Below are 21733 nucleotides of genomic sequence, written 5' to 3' on the forward strand. Positions count from 1 at the left end.
CCCTTTTTCTTTATTATGCCGACACACAAAAATATATATTCGATTGCACTTCTCTAATTCTTTTATTTCACAGAATGGCATGAACAGGTGCTTGATACGAAGGACATCACGGTCAAAAAACATTCCTCGTCACTTAGAGACACAGAGAGAGGTGCGGCAAGATGGCGGAGTCTGTTCCTCTGGTGACGATGCTCTTCAAAGTGTGAGTGAGCTGATGAAAATGTGATTGGTTGAGGTAACTGGGGTGGCGAGGTCAAACGGAAACACATTACAGTTGGTTTTGCCTCCAAACCCGAGTTACGGGGGCGTTGTTGAGCCTGCCGCCGCGGCTGTTCCTCATGCCCAGGTACTGCCTGAGCAGCTGGTTCACCCGTTTCTGACTGTTCCACTTGCGGGCGGATTTCCGGACGCCTATGAACCCACCGTAGCGCTTTTGTAGGGGCCTCATGGGCGAGCCAATCAGCTTCCTGTACCCGTGGCGCCCCCTCTGAAAGCCGCCGAAGCGCTTGGACAAGGTGACGGCCTCCGAGCCCTCATCCTCGCTCAACCCTTCCTGCTGGCCATCACTCCCCACGTTCCTCTGCTCCCTTGGCTTTCTCTCGCCGTCTGCCAGACTCAGATCCGGGCCCAGCAGGCCCTCCCCCTCCTCCTCGGATTCCAGCAGCGATGAGTCATACTGGACACTGCGCTGCTCAAAGGGCGCCTCGTCCCGCTCCCCCTCCGCGAAGCGCTCTGCGGCTGCGGACTGCAGCAGCTCACTGTCAGAGTTCAGGTCGAGAGAGGTCAGCTCCAGCTCTTCTCCCATTCTCTTGAACAGAGCGCCCCCCTCAGACAGGGTGGGATGGCGGGACAGCTTCACGGCACGTTGACACACCTCCCATGTGAGTGAGGAGGAGACGTGACCCTCACACTCCAACAAACACACCTGCAGAGGGAGAAGAGAGAGGCAGTGCATTCAAGGATCCACTTGAATTTATCAATCCAGAGAACGCTCAAAAATTCAGATTGTTGAAATTGTTTCTAGCCGTGTCGTTGGTGGAGAGTTTGAAGAGGAACCAGTTCTAAGGCCTGAGACGCAATTGAAGACCTAAAGAAACACAAGGTGGCCATCGTGGCCATGGCAAGTACTCCGTGTCAGTGAGGCTTCAACTGTCACTAGCCAGGAATACATCATTTGTATTCCTTAGAAGCATAAATCCATTACAGGATCCCCAACAGACTCATGATACAAGTGATTGGACACAGACAGACTTGATCTGTTTTTTGATGCTTTATACATCACCAAGATACTGCATAACAGACCATGGCAGCATCGTAGCCTATTGAGAGTGATCAGTTCATTATCAAATAGATTTAATTGTAGTTGTCAACATTATTATGATCTTGGTTGAATGTAGATAATTAAAGCTGAATTAATCTGTTTTTTTATGTCCACTTGGGGGCTAAACTCAACAGAAAGCTGAATATAACACACGTTTGACATAGTACACTCTTATAAAGTTAAGTATTTGCATGTTTTCCAGCCTTTTCAGACATACAGCAGACATGTAGCAGCATTAGCATCCATTTGGAGTTTCGGCTCTGTTTTGGTCTTCACCATTTTTTGAGAAACTGTCTCTTTAGCTGCTAAATGCTCCACCAATGCCTCCCTTCCACTGCATGGTTCGGCTCCACTCGACTCACTTGTACCACGGTGCTTTTCTCAAGTTCATTTCTCCCTGCAGACAGTAACCTCTCAGTGTAGGTGGGATTCTATGATAGCTGACGATCGTAGCAATGCCAATGTCAAACTGCAGTGACATCATCTTCAACACAAAAATCTGTGCTGGATCTTTTCATCGTCAACCAGACCGAGGAACCCCTGTATATACGAACTGTACACCGTGGACAACTGAGTATTGTACCGCGAAGTTTTGCGGGCGGCCTTTTCGTAAAAATCTGGGTTGAGTAAATAAAGAATTACCTTTGCTATTGCTGGTAGCTTGGGTGTTTGGAATGGGACAATTCTCTTTGATCTCCACCTTCTAGTATCGGCTCAGCTCACTTGGAAAGCCGACCGAGGTCTTACCAAAATAAAGTGCCAGGTTCCAGGTACTATCCACAACTTTTTCTAATGGAAACCCAAAAGGACACGGTTCCAAGTGAGTCAGGTTCTGCCGTACTATGCAGCGGCAACGCAGCTCATGTTCAATATCTAGTCACCGACTTTGTTTGCTGTTCAGTACATTGAAGGTTTAACAGATCTTGCACAACAAGTGCGGCTGATGGCAGCCCAGGGACTGAACCAAAAGTTTTTGGGCCGGAAAAACCAAACAATTAGCTGAAAGTTGCTAAAATGCTGCTTGGAGCTGAGGTAGTTTGCAGAGTTCAGTATTATTTCTCTGTGGGTTTGTCATTATTATTGCCATTTATGAACACATTGTCCAAGGTCAGCATATCATTTATGGCATGCAGTTCCTTTTTTTGAAAAGTGTTACTACTTTGCCGCAGGCTACAACCAGACCCAGGCTGTCAGAGTAGTCTCCTGACCTGGATGGCCTATGTGTCATGGGAGTTACTGGCCGTTGTTCCCGCTGTGTTCGGCGCATATATGAAAAGTCGCGTACGTCCATCATTTTGTAAATGTGACATCCAGTTCTGCAAAAATGATTGACAGAACATAATTGGAGGAAATTGCAAATCAGTTTGAAGGACAGCAGGTACATTATGTCCAATCTTTTTCAGTTCAGCTCTTCAATTTCTGGTAATGATGTATTTGCTCTTAAAAATGAAGCTAGCGTAAGTTCATGCAGGACTTGGAAGTCATACGTAACCAGCTGACAGCCAGCCAATTGAAGCTTCCAATCGGCCCCGCACCAATCACAGCCCACTCTCACTTCAAGGAGGTTTATTTAAATACGACTCCCTCCTCACTGATTCATTCTACACCTACACTGTTACAGACCGCACTGCGGGCAAAGCTTTGCCTCCTCCACCCCAGCCTCCACCCTTTTCTAGTTCAGAGTTCATCTTGCATGGCAAATGGTTGAAATGTATTTTAAAAACGTACTTCGGCTCATTCCTGTAAACCCTAGGGGGTTGTTGCTCGGTGCGCCCCGTCTTGGCTTGGTAGCTGCTGGCTAATCCGGGGAGCATTCAAAGAGCGGAGCCATCATCGCCAAGTTGAACTGTATTTCCATTTGTTGCAATAAATGGTTAAAATCTATGACGAGAGTGTACCTGACTGAATGACATGTTTGGTAATTTTTATGTAGAATGAACTTGTCAGAGCTGAATCACTGACTCTCTGCAGTTCTAATGACCTTCCTGTCTTATTATCATCACACCTGTCAGTTGGCCGTCATGCCTGAACACTCACAGTCCCATACCAGGGAGGAGGTAAGGACGTATGAACAACGTTTAAAGTTAGTTTAATCAGTGATCTGGTTTTTATTTTCGTGATTGTCTTTGGTGAAAACACTTTTTCACCTGCTGACTCACTTAAAATATGACTGAATTGATCATTCATGCCCTTAAACATAGAACACCACAATGCACTACTTTCTCTTCAGACAGGGTAAACAGGCTGCAGCTTATACACACACATCTCCCCATACTCCATTTCCTTGAACTCCCTTGCCCTCCGAGTTAAATTTCAGTTTGAGGTAAGAAGCAAATCCCATTTACTCGTCAAATCTTCCACAAATGAGATAAATTGCATTGTTATCGGAAAACCTGCTCACATCAAAGGACTGGGAGAAGAGGGAGTTCCGCTGTGAATCTATCAGCGGAAATTAATTATCCGTCGTAAATGAAATGAGCACACCAGGGGATTCTCCACGTCAGATCAATGGAGCAATCTAAAGGAGTTTATGAGTGAGACGGGATGTGTGTGTGTGTGTGTGTGTGTGTGTGTGTACGCACGCAGTGATGTATTTATATACTTGTGAGGGCCAGAGGATGAATAGGCTGTGAGAATCCTCCGTAGTGAGGAAGCTTCAAAGGCTTTATTTTGTCAGGAGAGTTAGGTTCAGGGCTGGTACTTAAATATAATGTCAAGGTTAGACTCCTTACATTAAGTCTAGAGGAGGACCTTTGTCACACGTTCTGCCATCCGTCAAATAAAGTCATTCAGCTGTTGGGTTAAGGTGAAGAAACTCCTCACTGTAAGGGCTGTAACTAGGTAGTGGCTAGAACAGGAGGGGTAAGGGTCACCCTTGAAAGCTTACCGGCCACCCCTTGGTGCCATCCGGGAGTCTGTACACATGATGATGGCCATGTTAATGCTGCAACCATCAGCACATTATCTTACAAGACCATCGGAGATACTTTGATGATACTTGCATAACAGACAGTATTGTTGAATGCCAAAAGGCCTCTACAGAAAGTAAGGGGATTCAGATACAAAGACAACATGCAGAAGCTGCTCAGAATTATGTAAATAATAGCTGTAGAACAGATGATTGGCACAAATGTAAACAAAAGTTGGCATTTACCCTTAAGATTAGCATTAGGCCTACGCTATGAGTGTAGTCATTGGAAGGGATGATGCTATGAAATGCTCCGTGTGTGCGTGTATGTCTGGGTGCATGTGTGGACGCGTGCACGAGTGTGTAGGTGTGTGCACTAATAAATCAATGAGTCCTGACATTATAACACACACCGGCGGCGTCTCACACACACACTCTTGCGGTCTGGAGAGGGAAACAATGGAATTGCTCAGTGGATTCCATCTGTGGCTCAATGGGAAAGCGGCAAACACAATGAGGAACTGATCAAATGTGTCAGTCACCAATGTAAGCCTGGGCTGATGATACTGAGCAGCAGTCAATTATAGAGTTCTATTACAACTCCCCAAAAGGTCCCAGCTGTCTTTCTCTGCATCATTATCAGCTAAATTAGCCATTCTACAGCTATTCATGGACGTCCACGGACTTTTACCCGCTGCGTCTCGCACTGTTTGGAAATGAGATTGTGGGCTGCACTGGGATTTCGGTTCGAGTTCGGAGTCGCACTCTCGCAGTGCCGAGGCTGGTATCTTCATGTTAATCACGAAGCATTGCACAAGTGCCGTAGATACTTACACATGCAAATAATCCACTCTTCCACTGTGAGACAGAAATAACACCAATTGTGTCTGGTTGAAATGTAAATGCCAACTGTTGGGCAGCTCAGTATTTTTTTCATTTTAGCTCAACCCGCTTTCCCTGAAAATCAAGCTTAAGGACTTTTTGGATCCAGTTCCTCTAGTGTCACGATGAGTTTAAAAATAAATGTTTGAGCAGAATGTCTCCCCAAATGTAGGCCTGACCAACGGTGTTGTCGCTGAAGCCTAGCGCCCACCCTATGGTTCCTACTCAGGTAAACACTGTTAGCTCTGTTAGCACATTTGTCGTAGTTTGAACTCTTAGCACTGTTAGCTGCTCGGTAGCCGTTACCGTGGTAAGAGCCGTGTGGAGGCAGATATGCTCCAAATCCTGTACATTGCACCTTTAAACATTGCACTTGATAAACACAGGATTGTATGTATTGTCATTGTGAGCATGTTAGCATGCCGATGTTAGCATTTAGCTCAAAGCACCAGTGTGAATAGCCTCACGGAGCTGCTAGCATGGCTGGGCAATCAAACCAACTTTAACGAAGGCTGCTCTATCATTCATTGAAATGTTAGTTCACTCAAATGTTCCTACTGAGTATGGAACATTTTATTTATTCATATTCTAGTGGAAAGATATTCCCTTTATTATGTATAATTTTACTATGTTATTTTCTTTTTATTTTCTTCTTTTATTCAATTTGTCTGGTCCTTTCTAGTTTGGAAGTTTAAAACCTGAAAATATTTTTTTAAAGATTTGTTGAGAGGCTTTTTGGCTTTAATTCACAGAAAATGTTTACTTGTTACAATTATTAGGCCTCCGACCAACATGACGCATGCACAAGAAATCCACTATAATCACATCATTCTACCCTTATATTAACTCCCTAATACACAGGCCAACAAAGTGCACAACAACAAATTAAGTAGAAGCTCTTATCATGGCTTAAAATAACTCAGAGAATCACAAACACAAACACACCTCCATCAGGGTGACACTGTACCCACATTGGCACACACACTAGGTGGATGCTCTTATCAACAGTGACTCACGACGACAAACAATGACACACACACACACACACACAAATACTCACCATGGTGTTGAAGACTTGCTGCAGCTGCTGCTGCTGCAGGAGCACACCGCAGGCCACACATTCCCCCTGGCAGTCGCTGCATCCAGGGGTGAAGAGACTTGCCAGCAGCACCACCAGGCACCACAGAGGAATCTTCATCGCTCAGCACAGCCAGACGGGCAGGGAGTCGAGCAGGTACAAGGGAAGAGTCTCAAACAAAGGGTCACCAGCTGGAGAATCTGGAAGATAAAGCCTTTGGGATGTGGGTCCAGCCTACAGGGAGAAAGCAGACGGAGTGACAGGAGCATTGCGTCAGTTCCAGTTTATAGGAATCATCAGCTGGATTTGGGCGGTCAGTCAAAGCGTTGGTGGTGGGAGCCAACATCAGGGGATGGACAATGTGGGTGGATTGGAGAGAGAGTATAACCTGAGACAATAAATGAGAAAAATGGATATTTTCCAGTGGGCAGGAAGCAAGCCACTACAGGCTGCAGCGTCGTATCAGTGCAGGAAATCAGACAGCAGAAATGAGCAGATCTGTGCCCGAAGACATCATAGACATGGGACATGGGTCATGCCCTGTATCAAAAAAAAAAACGCTTGTTATGGGGGCTGCAAAGCTGTGAACCAGGTGCACGGTGTTTGGTTCCTGACCTCCACTTCCTGACCCCCATCTATCCTGTCACTCACCACTGTATCATCCCATTACACAGAGATAACAAATAATCAACAGCCACTCAGAACATAACAGATTGCTCCTGCCCACAGACAGCACCAGAAACATACAGCCTCTGCATGTTCATGAGCCAAGACCGTGGCTGAGATGAATCAACATATTCGTGTGCTTTATGTACAGGTATTTAACAATTGTTAAGTCACTCTCAGGCTCCTTGCCGAGTTTCTTTATGAGTAAGTCCCTGATTTGTATATCTCATGCCCGCAAGAGTAACCACATTCACGCCGGATTCAGTCCTACCAATGGTGTCACACTGGTTAACAGGTGGTGAAATACCAGGGCAGGATATACAGCAATGTGCCAGCAGAGGAAGTGAATAAAAGGGCCGCAAGTAAACAAGGCTGTGTCTAAAGTACTTTTCCCACAAATGTTTAACAAATAGGGAAATGCATTCGAGACAGTTGGTGGAGCTCGAGGATACACTGAATGCGTTTTAGTAATAATGGATAAAAGCATAATTTTTGTTTGTTTTTTAAGAAAACTGTACACTCATAGAAATAAGGGCTCCAAACGGGTTCTCACTCTAGGCCTGAGGTTCTACCTAGAACCATTTGCTTCTGAAGAACCCTTTTTTGGAGAAAGGGTTTTCCAAGGGTTCTTTGTAAGACTAAGGGTTCGATTAAGAACCATTTTCATTCGAAGAATTCTTTGTGAGGGAACGCCCACAGCCCAGCCCACACCCCACTGAAAACTGTGATTGTGACCCACGATTGTTTAGGTTTGCGCTGCATCACATCATTCGCGGGCCTTTGAGGTTATGGATGAAAGCTTTGGAACACAAAAAAGTTACCGGTAGAACCCCATGGGTGGGTTCCAGATGTAACCCTTTGAATATATAAGAGCTCTTGGTGGAACCCTTTGGTTGGATTCTGGATGAAACCCTAGGAGTGTAGAATGGGGTCCCCGGTAGAACCCCCTGCATGTGTTCTTGATGCAGGTGGAAAAGTTCAGGATGGAACCTCCAGAGAGGGTTCTAGGCGGAACCATTACACCATAGAAGGGTTGTCTGTAGAACCATTAACAGATGGTTCTAGGTATAACCCTTTCTAGGTATAACCAAAAATGGTTCTCCTATGAGGACAAGCCAAAGAACCCTTTATGGTTCTAGTTAGCAGCTTTATTTCTAAGAGTGTACAGGGCACCTTTAAATCTGCATTACATTATTGTTTTGGCCACATGGGAGCAGCGGAAATAAGCTGTTGTATTATCGTCTTCTAAATTGATAAGGCTAACTTCTTAGTAAACAGTTGCAAATCCAACACACCTAACACACACGTGAAGATGAAAAAAAGCTTTCAACGTCCTGTTGACCTACACATGCACCAATCCGGTCAAATGGAAATGTTTTCACAGGTTGATGAAGACAGCGGACATGTGACTGCCATGGGGTAGCAGTCACAGCTGGTGACAACCCAGTCCCATGGTAGAGACCTCAGATTGATGAGAGTGAATGGAAATATTTTACAAAACACAGAGCGGGTGTCTTATCGACGGGTACACTGAGGTAAAAATAAGTCAAAACTGGCACACCGTGACCATTTCCACTGTACCACATTACCACTCATAGCATATGAAACAGGTCGTGCGTGACCCCGGCTCATCTAGAAATATAAAAATGTCTTTATGGGAAGTCATTAGAGGGACCTGTTTATTTGCCTTGCAGAGATGTTTTGAGCAATGATCATTTCAATGACCAAGCCTGCTGACTAAGTCCATTTGATATTGTTATGTGCTCCCTTAAGTGGCCCCTACTAAGTGAGTTGAACAAATGAGTAAACCAACGCAGCGTAAGTGATGGTGTAGGCCCTGCATACGCTCCCGCAGCACAAAGATGTGGCTCTCACACATTAATTATATTCGACCAGAGTGTATTTATATGAGCTTTTTTGAACACCACTATTAATGAAAAGTCCTGCGATGTCCGTCAGAAGCTTTATAATGAGACAAAGGATGTCCATTTGTTTGCCATCGGATCATCTGAGGTACAACAGCACATTATCAGTAGCTTTCATTTTCATTTTACATAAGAGCTTTTCAGTATATTGTAACATTAGTTTCTTCATGATTCGATGAAGACACATGCATAAGACAAAACTTTCTAACTGACTTTGAGTGTACTTTTTTAAAAGCTGTGTCGAGGCAATTTATCCAGTTTTGAAGGGATTTTTACAAAGTTTCCATCATGAGTGAAGTTGCATTTGCAGATTCAGTGCAGCCGACTGGAAAAGCACACGGAGCCGAGCACACGGAGTGAGCTGCTTTCTGTTCTCCAACAGAGTTAATGAACATATTAGAAGCTGACTAAAGCGAAACATATACTGAATCTCTGCTTTTACAACCACGTGATTAATCAAATGAGGAGAAGAAACCACAATCATTTACACATGTAAAAGGCACATCTGTATATCTTTTACTACTGAAATACTGCCTTTAAAGGCACACTCCACTTATTTTACACATTAGGTTCAGTTTACTCGTTGTGAGGAGCACTATGCCCCTCCCACAGCAGCCATTTTCACATGTCATAGCAGGGTAAACACATGATAAAATCATTTATGGTCCTGTTCCATTTAGTGTGTCACAGCCATTGAAGAAAGCCTGCATGCACAAAGGCCCACCTACATTCAACAGGGCCGTAATTAATGTTATCAATCATTACTACTGGGCCAACCAAAATTGTCATTGTGCATGTTAGCATGCTAGTTAGTGTCAAAGCTTAAGTTAGCTTCGTCTTCTTAAGACAGAATGATATACTTACATGTCATCATGTCTATACAACCTATTTTGGAGCTTTCTCCATTCTCTTAAGAGCAGAATACTAAATACTAAATAAATACTAATAACTACATACTGTATGCTACAATCACAGTCTAAAGAAAGAAAACATGTTGGGAGCATGACAACGTTGGCAAGGTTTAAGAATAACAGGATAGTGTTATGAGATCACCAATTATTTGGTGTCAAACGGTCATTTGTAATCGAAACACTTCTTAAAAGGAGTAATATATGACATTCAGAGCATTAACATAGCAGTAAACAACTACTTGCTCAGTAAGTTGCTATCATAGCGCGTGTGAGCGTGCCCCACTGGTTAGCTCACCGCTGCTCTCATTCCGTAGGTTGCAGCTGATAACGTAACGCCCACCCTTCCGACTCCCCCCTCCAGTTAACACTTACTCACCTTTAAATGGAGATACAGTGATCTGATTACTAAAAGTGATATCTTATTGGCCACTTTTTACCACTCCAGTAATTAAGAATCATTGTGGTAATGTATTTTGTACCCTCATGTCTTGGTTATCATACTTTCCATGGCATGCGTGGATTATTGTGGCCAACAGCTGCTGGCAGAAAGAAAGAGTACCAACTTGACCATAATCTCAAGAACTTCAAATTGAATCTGTGCCCTTCACATCTGAGACACTTTGAGCCATGAACCTACACACTCTCCTCTGTGCTCTACTCCAGTAATGATACAGCTCTTGGTCTTGATATTGCCACTGGTCCATTTTCGCCACCCTTCCCTATTCATTTGCATACTATTTCAGCGATCCTTAACTTTTCATATCATTTGCATCATCTATCTGACAGAGCTAGCACTCGGCTGGGTGCAGGGAGCTGATATATGATGCACTGAAAACGGATAAAGAGGTCGAGTGGGAACGCCAGGCTTTCCCCCAGATAGAAAGAAGGCAGCACAATCCTCCCAGGAGCCTGGGAAGAGCTGCATTTGAAAATATATCTTCATCATTCACAAATACCGGTACAAACAACCTCGCCCTCTAACATTCACGCTGGCATGAAAGCAAAAAGGAAGTGGACCATAACGAAGGGCTTGATGTCCCTCTACTTTTAGATTAGTCTTTCCATCTTGCACAAATTAATGCTTTTACCCGGTTCTTTCCAAAACAAATGCACTCTATTATGCTTCCATTAGAGTTAACTAAGACCCTGAAAATGTTTCAGAGAGAAAATGTTCTCCCCTTTCAATCACGCAGGAAGCAATCAGAGCATTCATTAAAGGACCACCCGTCTCATGCATTTTGTTTTTCTGGGAACAGTTTTTTGTCCGAGCCTGAAATACATAAGAACATCTGGAGTAATGTTGAGCGGCTGGATTTCTTTCCCCCACCACTTTCTTGACTGTGTTAAAAATATATTAGGCCTCATGCATTACGAACAGATGCGTTCTTAAAGGTGCAGTATTTGGTAGCATCTAGCTGTGAGGTTGCGGAATGCAGCAGACTGAAATGTCAGGCGTGGAGGACGGTGGCCGACACGATAACGTGAAAATGCAAATGTCCCTAACTGGGGTCAGTGTTTGGTTTGTCCATTCTGGGCTACTGTAGAAACATGGCAGCTGGCTCCGTGAAGAGGACCTGCTCCGTATGTAGATATAAACGGCTCATCATAAGATAACAAGAACACAACGAAAAAATACTTATTATTATAATACTCCATTTCTGCTGATAAACCCTCTAAATGCTACACACTGGCCCTTGAAGTGGCTTACACAAGTGATTTAAGATAAAGCTTTTCAATGATGGATTGTATATTTCATTACTTTGAAGCAGTTTTGAGTTAAAAAATCCTATATGCAATACACTTAATAACTATGTCGACATTATCCTGTTTGACTCCGCAATTCGAATTATAATATGATTCTAAATATATTCATACAGCCTAACGATGTCATCATTCATTTCCATTTGCTATCAATGCAATGTGTAAAACACTGCAATATCCATATGATCATCTTTAATTATTTGACCCGTTGCCGTCAACAATGGCCTCGCGGGATGCGAGCCGTGTGAACACCGCGCACAAAGTTGCAAAGCGAAGTGTATTAATAGAGTTACCGCTGGCATAAATCAACATTAGCGGCATTAATGGAGGGTGGAGAGGGGGCCACGGTGTCATGAATGTGAGAGGGGGGGAGGGAGAAGAAAAGATTGGCTCTGGTCTCGACAAAGCTCTGCCTCCCTCTATCTCATCCATTAGTCGCATGCATGGAGCTGGAAAACACAAAGGACATATAACTTAGAGGACTCTCTGCTTCCTGTTGCATCCACTTTCCACATCTGTGGATTGTGGCTGGGATCTATTTTTTTATCTTTCATGCCATATTGTTGATGTTTCTAGTCTCTTCCAGCTGTGCGTATAGATCTCAACTGAAGCCAGGACGAGCAAAGATGGCTGACGTGAAGATGTGGTCACTTTGTATGAAGGGAAAACTATTACAATTCCTGTTCTACCTATTACTTCTTGCAGGGCCATTAATGGTGCCTGATTAATTCTTTATAACCTGAGGAGATTCATGAGTGTTTTATCGCCTCACACTCGCTTAAAATCGCTTGTTGAAAACGCGTTGATGTGGGATAACGGGCCAATAAAGTGCAGTTCAGTGTGTGAGTGGAGAGTGGGGGAAAGACAAAGATGGGGCTTCATGATACTGATTCAAAATTCATAGTTTTCTCCAGTCTGGTTCTGATACATTTCTCCAGATGCCCGTGTGAAATCAATACAGTCTATTTTTTTAAAGGGTTAGTTTACTCAAGTGAAAAATGGAATCCGTAGTGGTTTGGAGATAGTTTTCCTTGTCCAGGTTTTAAATTACAGTCTCTGGGATTTCTCCCTCAATTCTAATACTATGTTAGAATACAGGTAAGGCTGTGAAAGCTCATACAAAGAGAAAGAATCAACACTGTCAAACTGTTGACACCAATTGTCATTTTTAAATGCTGTGAGTGCGACAAATGCGTCTCCGTTCACCTCCATTGTACTGAGGTGAAGGAAGAAATGGCAGAGACAGACCTCTCAAAACCTGAGCACATCAAACCTAATATATCAGTATGCACGGCCGTATACCACCAGAGGTAGATCAGAACATATGTTGGGTTTTATTGTAATTTGACTCTATTTCACCTGAGATTGCAGTACTATATACAACAGCAAATGCATTTAGACTGAAATGTAAGGCATGTCTTTTTTTAATCAACATAATGAGGAGAAACTACACGTTTCAGTGATATGTTCATTTGTTTCTCCCACAATGACTCCTCTTGCAATACAATATTCGCTCATAGCAACTATCAGTTAAATACCGAAAAGACTGAAGACATCCAACGCATTTGGTGCTTGAACATAACCACAGACAGGACGGGAACCCTGCTCTCGAGTGTCATAGTCCTGCATTTCCTACGCCCAACTTCTTTGCCATGGAAGAAAAAATGATAAAATAATTCCACTCCCACGTTAACTGTAATTGTTGAATCAACATTGCAGAGGGCCGTTAATGTTAAATGAGTGACGTCTTCTGAACCAGGCTCCCTGCAACAGGCTCCTCACATGGTGACTCATCGGGCCAGCCTCTTGGCACGAGATAGTGTGTCTCTCATAGGTCATTGATTGCCTGCAATTAGACTGTACTCAATAAGCTCATTTAAAAGTCCATCCCGAATGGAACCATTTCCAGAAAGGTTTTTGGTTATTCTGCTCTTCCCAAAGCGTACGGAGAACATTTCTGTTTTCACGTTGTTATTCAAATAACCAAGGGCCTGATTTCCACTGGGGATGAAGGTCCACATGTCCCCCTCACTTTTATAGTTTTAGGTCGATTTTCAAAATAAAACCTCTCTGAACATTGGACCTCATGCAAGACCACTTTGGTAAGAAGTATGGTTGTGTAGAAAATAACTCTACTTGATTTATTCCCTCAGTAAACATTGTAAACATGAGTTTATGGTCTCACTCTCTAGTTTCAAGTCTTCTTCAACACAGCATGATGTTCATTTAGTAAGTTATGGTCCATTTAGAGTCAAAGAGACCGTAAAGCAGGGGATGCTTTAGGGCGGGGCTACCTTGTGATTGACAGGTCTCTACCACGGCGTGGTCCGGTCTGGGAGTTGTCTGTGTTTTCGTCTTAGAACTTAAACCCTTTCACAGAGTGTTTTCAGTTAGTGAGTTAGTTAGTGATTCCAACGACCAAAATGCCAAACTCGAAGCTTCAAAACTGTCGTCCACAAACCAATGGGTGAGTACAACCACTTCTTATCTTTGGTTAAGTCTATAGTTGTTGGGGTGATATGAAACCTGAAAGGAACCCTTGCAGACAGTCCTTATGACTGAAAACGGGACTCACTCGTTTTTTTTCGGGTAATATTTTAATCTACACTTTATTGTTCTAAAAAGACACTAAAATCAGTCAAAAACAAGAAAGTAAAGCACAGAGTTCTTTGTATTTAACATGGAAAAACATCATGACAACTAAAGAGGATCTCTCTTGTGAAACCACTCCTATGTCCTTACTAGCTTGGCATCACCTTCTTCCTTCTCAAAACTCACATCCACAGAAGCCCAAAGAAAATCAACACCAAACTTTGACCACTGTTGTCCTGTCCAAACACAGATAACAAGTTACTCTTTCAAAAACCTTCAGTTTGAGGAGGATTTACACACACACACACACACACACACACACACACAGCCACGGAATCATCTCACAGGGTAAATCCAGCCTGCACAGCCTCAGATAAACAGTGCGTGACTCAGTGGAGAGTTCAGACGACCAGGAGCGGGAGAAGGTGCGCTTGCAGTTGTGCCCTTCCCTCGCGTTCAGGACGGATTCCTGAAATGACTCATCTGAGAGAATGTGCTTAACTTCATTTAGACGTGTCCGCCACAGCCGCACCAGATTTTCATGAGTAGACCAGATTACCTGACCCGTCACGGCACAGAAACCTGGTTATCGTCAACGCTGAGGGGGAATTGACGAACTGTGAGCATTGTGGCTCCACGATGCTCACAGTTCGTCAATTCCCCCTCTGCGTTGACGAAAGAGGTCAAATGCGAAGGCCATCGAGGTTGCGATGATGCTGCAATTACATGCTACAGAGACACGTTTTGTCTCAGGAATTCTCTTTGTCTTATTGCCATCACATCTGCTGATAGGATCAGACTTCCTGGTCATCTTGCTTTAGGAACTCTTATCTCATGCAGACACATGGACACATGGAGCACAGATTGATTGGAAAAGTGATAAACTGCATCTGGTTCTCACCTCATATCCCGCGTAGCCTATAACGCTCTCACAAACGCATATTAAGTGGAGACGCGCTACTCTTCATACTCCTTCGTATTCCTTTCGAGGCACCATCATATCAGATCAATTGAGCATATCATTGCTGTTGTTTCCATCAGCTGCACTCGCAGGGTTTCTTTTAATTGGGGAACATATTTGCACCTGAGGGAAGATCCTCCCCAGCGTCAGATAGAATGTCTTTCACATGGAGTCTGTCTTTTAGAGCTCTGAAATAAAACTCTCCCCGTGCAGTTCAACTTTCGATTTGGCTCACAAACTGTCTCACAGCATCCTCGTTAAGAGACAAACGGCGGACGCTGTTGGCAGAGAGCTGCATTCACATGCATCTTGACTCTTTGTATTAAAGTTGCAGAGGGTTGTTTTGATTTTCTTTTTTTAAACTTCGAAGAGACCAGAAAAGAAAGTGACATGCACAAAGTGAAAGTGTCAATAGTCACAGCAGAATAGCAGAATAGACTTTTGGAAAACAAAAGGTTATTAACGCAACAGGAACATTGCGCCCTTAATGATGCACTCGGTCCCCAGACTGCATGGCTGAAATTGTGCAGCGGGTTAGCTGACAGGGTGTCATCACTGATCTGGTTGCTGTTAAGCTGCGTTGACACCTACACTAATCCATTGGACACGGCGCCGGAGGGCGAAAGCAATCTAGCAAAGCCAGACAAGATCGCCACTTTTATCAAGGTGAGGACAGTGAAGCCGGAGAAAAAAGTGATGGACTGCAAAAGTACACTCGCTCATGATGGGAGAGGGGGCGACAGATACGGGGAATGTCTGGCTAACTTTGGCTGGTTTCCCGCAGTAGATAATTCTGTGATCACCAAGAGGATCTGTGTTTGTGAAACACTGCAAGCAGTCGTAATGGATGTTGACTCAGAGTCAAAAAACAATCCTGTAATCAGTTCAATCATAGCGCAGGCAGCAGCAATCCTAAAAGCGTTTATCAGCTGATTAGAGAGAGAATGCTCATCATGTACTATAACCACCGAGGCAGAATAATGAATTGCGAATGAAATTATGACAGCTTTCTTTGGCAGCAGTGTGAGGTCAACCAATTTTAGATTTATATGATATATATTTACAAAAATGATGGTATTTACAATGGATCTTTGCGTCATCTATTTTTAATTGTTTCAAATATCAGATATTGAGAGGCCTCTCTGGTAGATTAATATAGATCTTACAATAAGTACATTGTTACACAAAATTAACACAAATCTCATAAATTGGTTGACGCCAAACACTTAACACACTGAAATAAATAAATGATTCCGGTCAGTCCGGTCTGACTCTGTCCTGTAAGCATGTTCTAGTCCTCATGAAGCATTTCCCCTGTGTGAAGTCATCTATCTGTGAACGGCACATTAACCACCCATTTTCTCCCCCGTCTGCGCCGCTATCGCCTTTACTGATAATGGGAAAAGATTATGCATATTCATTACCATTATCATTAAAATCATCATTATCATGCGATTGGTAAAATAGCAGCGTTCAACTGTCACTTCTGCAGCTTTCTTTCTTTTTATCCTACTGGGGCTGCTTTAGGTAATAAAATAGCTTTTGTCAACGTTACTTTGAAGCCTCTGTGTGATGTATTTAATGTGACATATAATACTCCATGATCTATCAAAAGGGCAAACCATGAATAAGTTGCTTTTGGAGAGGCATTCTCTGACTTCTAGTGCAGTTTTGATCAATTTAGCTTTGATATTAGTGAAAGCTATTTGCTTTATATATTTTCTTTATATATATATTTTGTCTTTTTATATATTTACTTTTTTTAGTGTCAATGTAGCTTTTTTAACTTATTTGTGTATAAAATATATTTATATGTACACTCTACTTGTGTGAGATTAAAGTCAGGTACGCCTTAGCCAAATGCAAAGTGCAATTAAGTGTCTCTCTGCTCTCTCAGCACGACTTGGGACATTCTCTCCTAATTAAGTCAGAATCAGGTGCGATGTGGGTACTGCCGACGGTGACTGTGGTACCTTCAGAGCAGCAGGGACACAATCAGAGTAATGGAAAAAACGATTACTGCAGGGGAGGAGGGTTATTTACAGGAGGCATCTCCTGAGATCAAAACCCCAAATATACAAAGCCAGAAACAGACAAAGCAGAAAACTCAGTTAAAAAAAAGGTGGGGGGGCATGAAAGAGGGAAAATCCTAACAGTGGTTGCCCTACACCGACGTTCCCCCAGGATCTATTAGCCGCTGGTTTGTGCATACACCAGACAACAAGTCCTCTCCTAATTCACTGCTCTCTCCTCTCCGAACAAGCGTCTGTTTATCAGCTCTTACTCGTTGAACTGCACGGTCTCTCCGCGCAGGTAGACTCGCACTCCTATGAACAAACAACAAAGTCACACTTGAGCACTTCCTTACCTGTGTCAGTGACGTCAAGGTCTTCTGTCCTCCTTCTGCTGCTTACAGGACAGTTGTGGTGGCTCAGCTCGTATCCTTAGGCTTCCAACAACTGAACGCATGCCTCCTCTGAGGCTTCTTATAATGGCACACCCCTTCCCTCCTGGCACCCCCCCCCCCCCCCACCACCACCACCACCGTCACCATCCCCCCTCCCTTCCCCTGTATATCACCACTCACATAGAGGAGGGAGAGACAGAGAGACAGAGAGAGAGAGAGCGAGAGGGGTGGATTCCCCTCATTCTGTTACGCACAAAAAACCCACACAACCCGTGACCCCTCCGGCACTGACGTAGCAAGGCATCGCCTACGCCACCGGTTTCGTCTTCATCGAGCCAGCTAATGGGGCTCTAAAAGTATTCATCATCCACCTTGAGATTGATCCAGGGTTCCTGTGTGTTAGGTGTCTCTAAAAACCCAGTAACCGAGAGGCCAAACCGGCTGCCAAGGCCAGGGGGAGCAATAGCGTATTGAACTGGATGTTTACCCCAGAAGATCAAGTTGAGAACAAGTGAGGAAAGCAGTGGCGTGGAGATGATCACGGGTCGATACGGTTGCTTCGTTGGTGGCGATGGCACCGCACCTGAACAGGAGACTTTATTCTTCTTGTGAATGAAAGAGTGAACAATGTAAAGCAGTCGATGGACAGAGTACGCAACCAGTCTGGGGTCTGTGTGAGTCACGCAGGAGGTTTGGGGATGCAAAGCAAGACGTGTCCAGAGAGCTTTCCCTGTAGTGATACATGTTGATTGTTCAGTTGAGGAGATCCACAGATATAACAGGAAAAACAGCGACATAACAATTATCACGTGAAGGTGCATGTTTAGCCGTCCGGCCTACAGCTTTACCGTTTTGGTTCAAAAACAGAAAATGTGCTCATATACTCAGAACATTCAGCGTCATTGTCTTTGGAGCAGCTCCAAACTTTATTCCTGATGACCTTTACCAAATTCAGTTGGACGACAACTGTTCAGACCACTAATATGTTTTGACTGTCTTACAATCATTTTTGAAAATGGGTCTGGTTCCCCTTTGACGACCCACCACAGATATCATCCTGATCGGGACATGATTGTCATATTTCATGGAAATCCATCAAATAATTGTCTCGTCCTTTGACTCAAACCACAAATATCTGGGGATCATCAAAGCCATTAGTATACGTAGAGTGGTGCAGGGATGACGTGTTTTTACAGAAGCCAGCATTTCAATGGGTCACTCGACAAAAAGCCAGTTGTATTGTATATGGATGATTGCAAAAAACAAACTCGATGGTGAACCAACAATTCTGACATTTAAACTTCTTGTTTATCAAGATAATCTTAATAAATTAATTGATTTTTGAAACGTGAATGCAATCGGCAGAAGTGAAAAGCTAATGTTAGGCTATATACAAATTACACCCCGGTCACGAGTAAACACAATGAGGCTGTGAAGGTGGACGAGTCGGCGTGATGACGTCTATGATTTGAATGCTTTGTTCTAAAATATAGAATACGGTAGTAAATACCCCTATGCTGAATTTTGAAGAACAAAACAATAAAATCTCAAAAGCACATTAGATTCACATTGGATGTTTGGGCAAAATGTTGTGCCAATCCAACTAGATTTAAATATATTTCACTGGATAAGTAAAAACTTTGACCTGCTGGTGGCGCTAGAATCAGGAAACCACTCATGAGGAGTCATCCTCTGGGGACCATGAAAGTCTGTAAAACATGTATAATTCATCCAATAATTGTTGAGGTATTTCAGTCCATACCAAAGTTTTGGAACGACCGACGTGGCTAGCTCAGTAGCAATCAGTTGTTACATGCGATGGAGCTATCATAATGATTGTGTTTCTGTTAAATACAATGGCCACTTGCAGCAAAAACCCACTTTTAAGGTGTTGAAGTCACACTTCAAATTTGACTCCCTCCTCGTGGTGAGCTGGCATTAGCTTTAGCCCCCTGTGAAAAGTGTGAATGCCGGCCCTGAACCTGTGTGTGGTCTGATAGTGATGGATGAATTGGGTACATAGACAGAGCCCTCGGTGCGGCTGAGATAAGGAACCAAGAAGAACAAGCAGCCGTCGCAGGGGCCTGTCTGTCATTGATATCGCCGTTATCCACCGGCTGTCCAGTGTACACACACACTTCCTGTGGTGGCCAAGAGGCAGTGATTACCTCGATGACGGAGAAGGTCGAGCTTAACTTGGCACCGCGCCACGTCAAAACCATATTCGTCCAGTTTTGGTAGGGATGGATTTTGTACATCCTCTCGTAGATGTATGAAGCCGCGGAATCCTGTACTGTCTCAAAATGTGAGGGAATCTATCTGAAAATATTGGGTTTTCTTCAATTCATGAAAGATGTTAGTGTTTCACATGGTCTGTAAAACGAATTTTAGAGGAGAATAATATTAATTCCACAGACAATCTTTAAAAAGTATTTATTTCTGGCATGGAGGAGAGCCCAACGTCCCCAGTGTTAAAAATTAAAATACATCTAAACGCTTTCATCATTCCCTAATTCTCCAGGATTAGAAATGCAAATATCCTTCTGTAGAAATGTGGAAACATAGCAAGTTGTTTTATATGCCCCATTGTGGTGAAATCAGAGAGAGTGATGGCTGACATAAAAGCTGGACTTATTATGCAATCAGCTTAAATGTATTATCTGTCCCAAGACAGTTCCCTATAATGAACTCTATTTTCCAATAAACAGACATAAGCACTTGGCAGTATTTCCCTAAATTTGCATTGACATACATTTGCATATACAGTGCATTGCACTGTTTTGGCTTCGTCGCCAAGTTAGACTTTTCTTTCCTACTTTAACAACCAGATTTAGGAGATTCATTTCAAGAGCCCAAAGCGGATGGCTGACGGCTGTTGGGCTTCCGGCCACAACTGACCGGGTATTGGGATCATATCCGACCTCCTCGTCTCCTCTCCATCCAATCCAGAGTTTTTACCCTCCTAACCCCAATGATGATAAGCTGTGGATTGCATGGGTTTTCCCCTTGTCAATACACAAGTAATTGATATAAACAGCAGGGCCGAAAATTACATTTTTGTTTTGCACGGAAGAAGAATTGCACCCACCGCCCTGAAAACCTGCTGCGTCAGCAACCGAAAACACTCCGGGGAAGTTTGATTCCGGAGCTTAGGCATTCGGGGAGCCACACGGCAGTATCTCATGTGTTTTATACATCGATCTCATTGCGTAACCCCCTTCGGGTGCCTTTTTTGGGGGCATCTGCAACCAGGAAAAAAAAACTTTCTCTCTTTCTCTCTTATCCTGCTGTTGGTTTACAAAGCACTGAATGGTTTAGGGCCAAAATACATCTCTGATCTGCTGCTACCTTATGAACCATCCCGACCCCTCAGGTCGTCTGGGACCGGTCTACTATCTGTTCCCAGAGTCAGAACTAAACATGGAGAAGCAGCGTTCAGTTTTTCTGCTCCACATATCTGGAACAAAGTCCCAGAAAGCTGCAGGTCTGCTGAGACCCTCAGCTCATTTAAATCAAGATTGAAGACTTTTCTGTTTGCTGCTGCCTTTAATTGAACCACGTTCAATTAATATATTAATCAATTTCCTGCATTTCTGCATTTTACTACTGCATTTTATTTCTTACACTGTTTCTTTAATTGTTTTTAAATCTCCTTTTCTTTTGCCTTATGTTTTGATGCTTTTAATGGTTTTATGTGAAGCACTTTGAATTACCTTGTTGTTGAAATGTGCTGTACAAATAAACTTGCCTTGTCTTGCCTTGCCTTGCCTTGCCTTATAGACAATAATGCGATGTAAGGACATGGGCTCTGCACAATCAAGACATGGAAGCTGGCTTACTGAGGAACAAAACCATCGTTTGTAAAAAGAGCGACTGCTGTGAAATGAAGTGTGCGACGCCGAGAGGTGTTTACTCTTTGAGCAGGAGGGGTATCGACCTCTGGATTAAATGCAAGGGGTTCTGACCTCAATCAATGAAATAATGACTGTTGCCCCTCCTGTTGGTGGACTCTATAATTAGCAAGCAAAGCCCCCACAGAATCACATTTAGTCTGAAAACAGAGGTGATTAAAACTATAATTCTTATCGGACTCGTTAACATGTTTTTTGGTGGTGTGTGTGTGGGGGGGGGGGGGGGGGGGCATGAATGCTTTATTGAATTTGTCGGGAAATTCAATTTCGGCAGTTCCGACCCCCTCCGAGTGGGTCCCACTAAATATTTCCCGTATACATTCGGGTGCACTCTATATTGTGCTGGATGTCTGCATCCAGATATCTGTCAAACAAGTGAGATATGATAATAGAATAGAGGACATGTGCTT

The 21733-nt window shown here is 43.4% G+C and overlaps 1 protein-coding gene across 1 annotated transcript; it reads right to left on the reverse strand.

The window, feature by feature from the left end:
- Window positions 1-221: 221 nt before the first annotated feature.
- pnocb (prepronociceptin b) lies at window positions 222-17458 on the reverse strand. Its single transcript, XM_079290621.1, has 3 exons — window positions 17374-17458; window positions 6172-6423; window positions 222-925 (listed from the first exon to the last, which is right to left on the reverse strand). Exons 2-3 carry the CDS (start codon window positions 6307-6309, stop codon window positions 269-271), a joined length of 795 nt encoding a protein of 264 aa, XP_079146747.1. The 5' UTR covers window positions 6310-6423; window positions 17374-17458; the 3' UTR covers window positions 222-268.
- Between the last annotated feature and the right edge of the window lie 4275 nt (window positions 17459-21733).

Source organism: Melanostigma gelatinosum (assembly GCF_949748355.1).
Source record: "Melanostigma gelatinosum genome assembly, chromosome: 19".
Taxonomy (NCBI): domain Eukaryota; kingdom Metazoa; phylum Chordata; class Actinopteri; order Perciformes; family Zoarcidae; genus Melanostigma; species Melanostigma gelatinosum.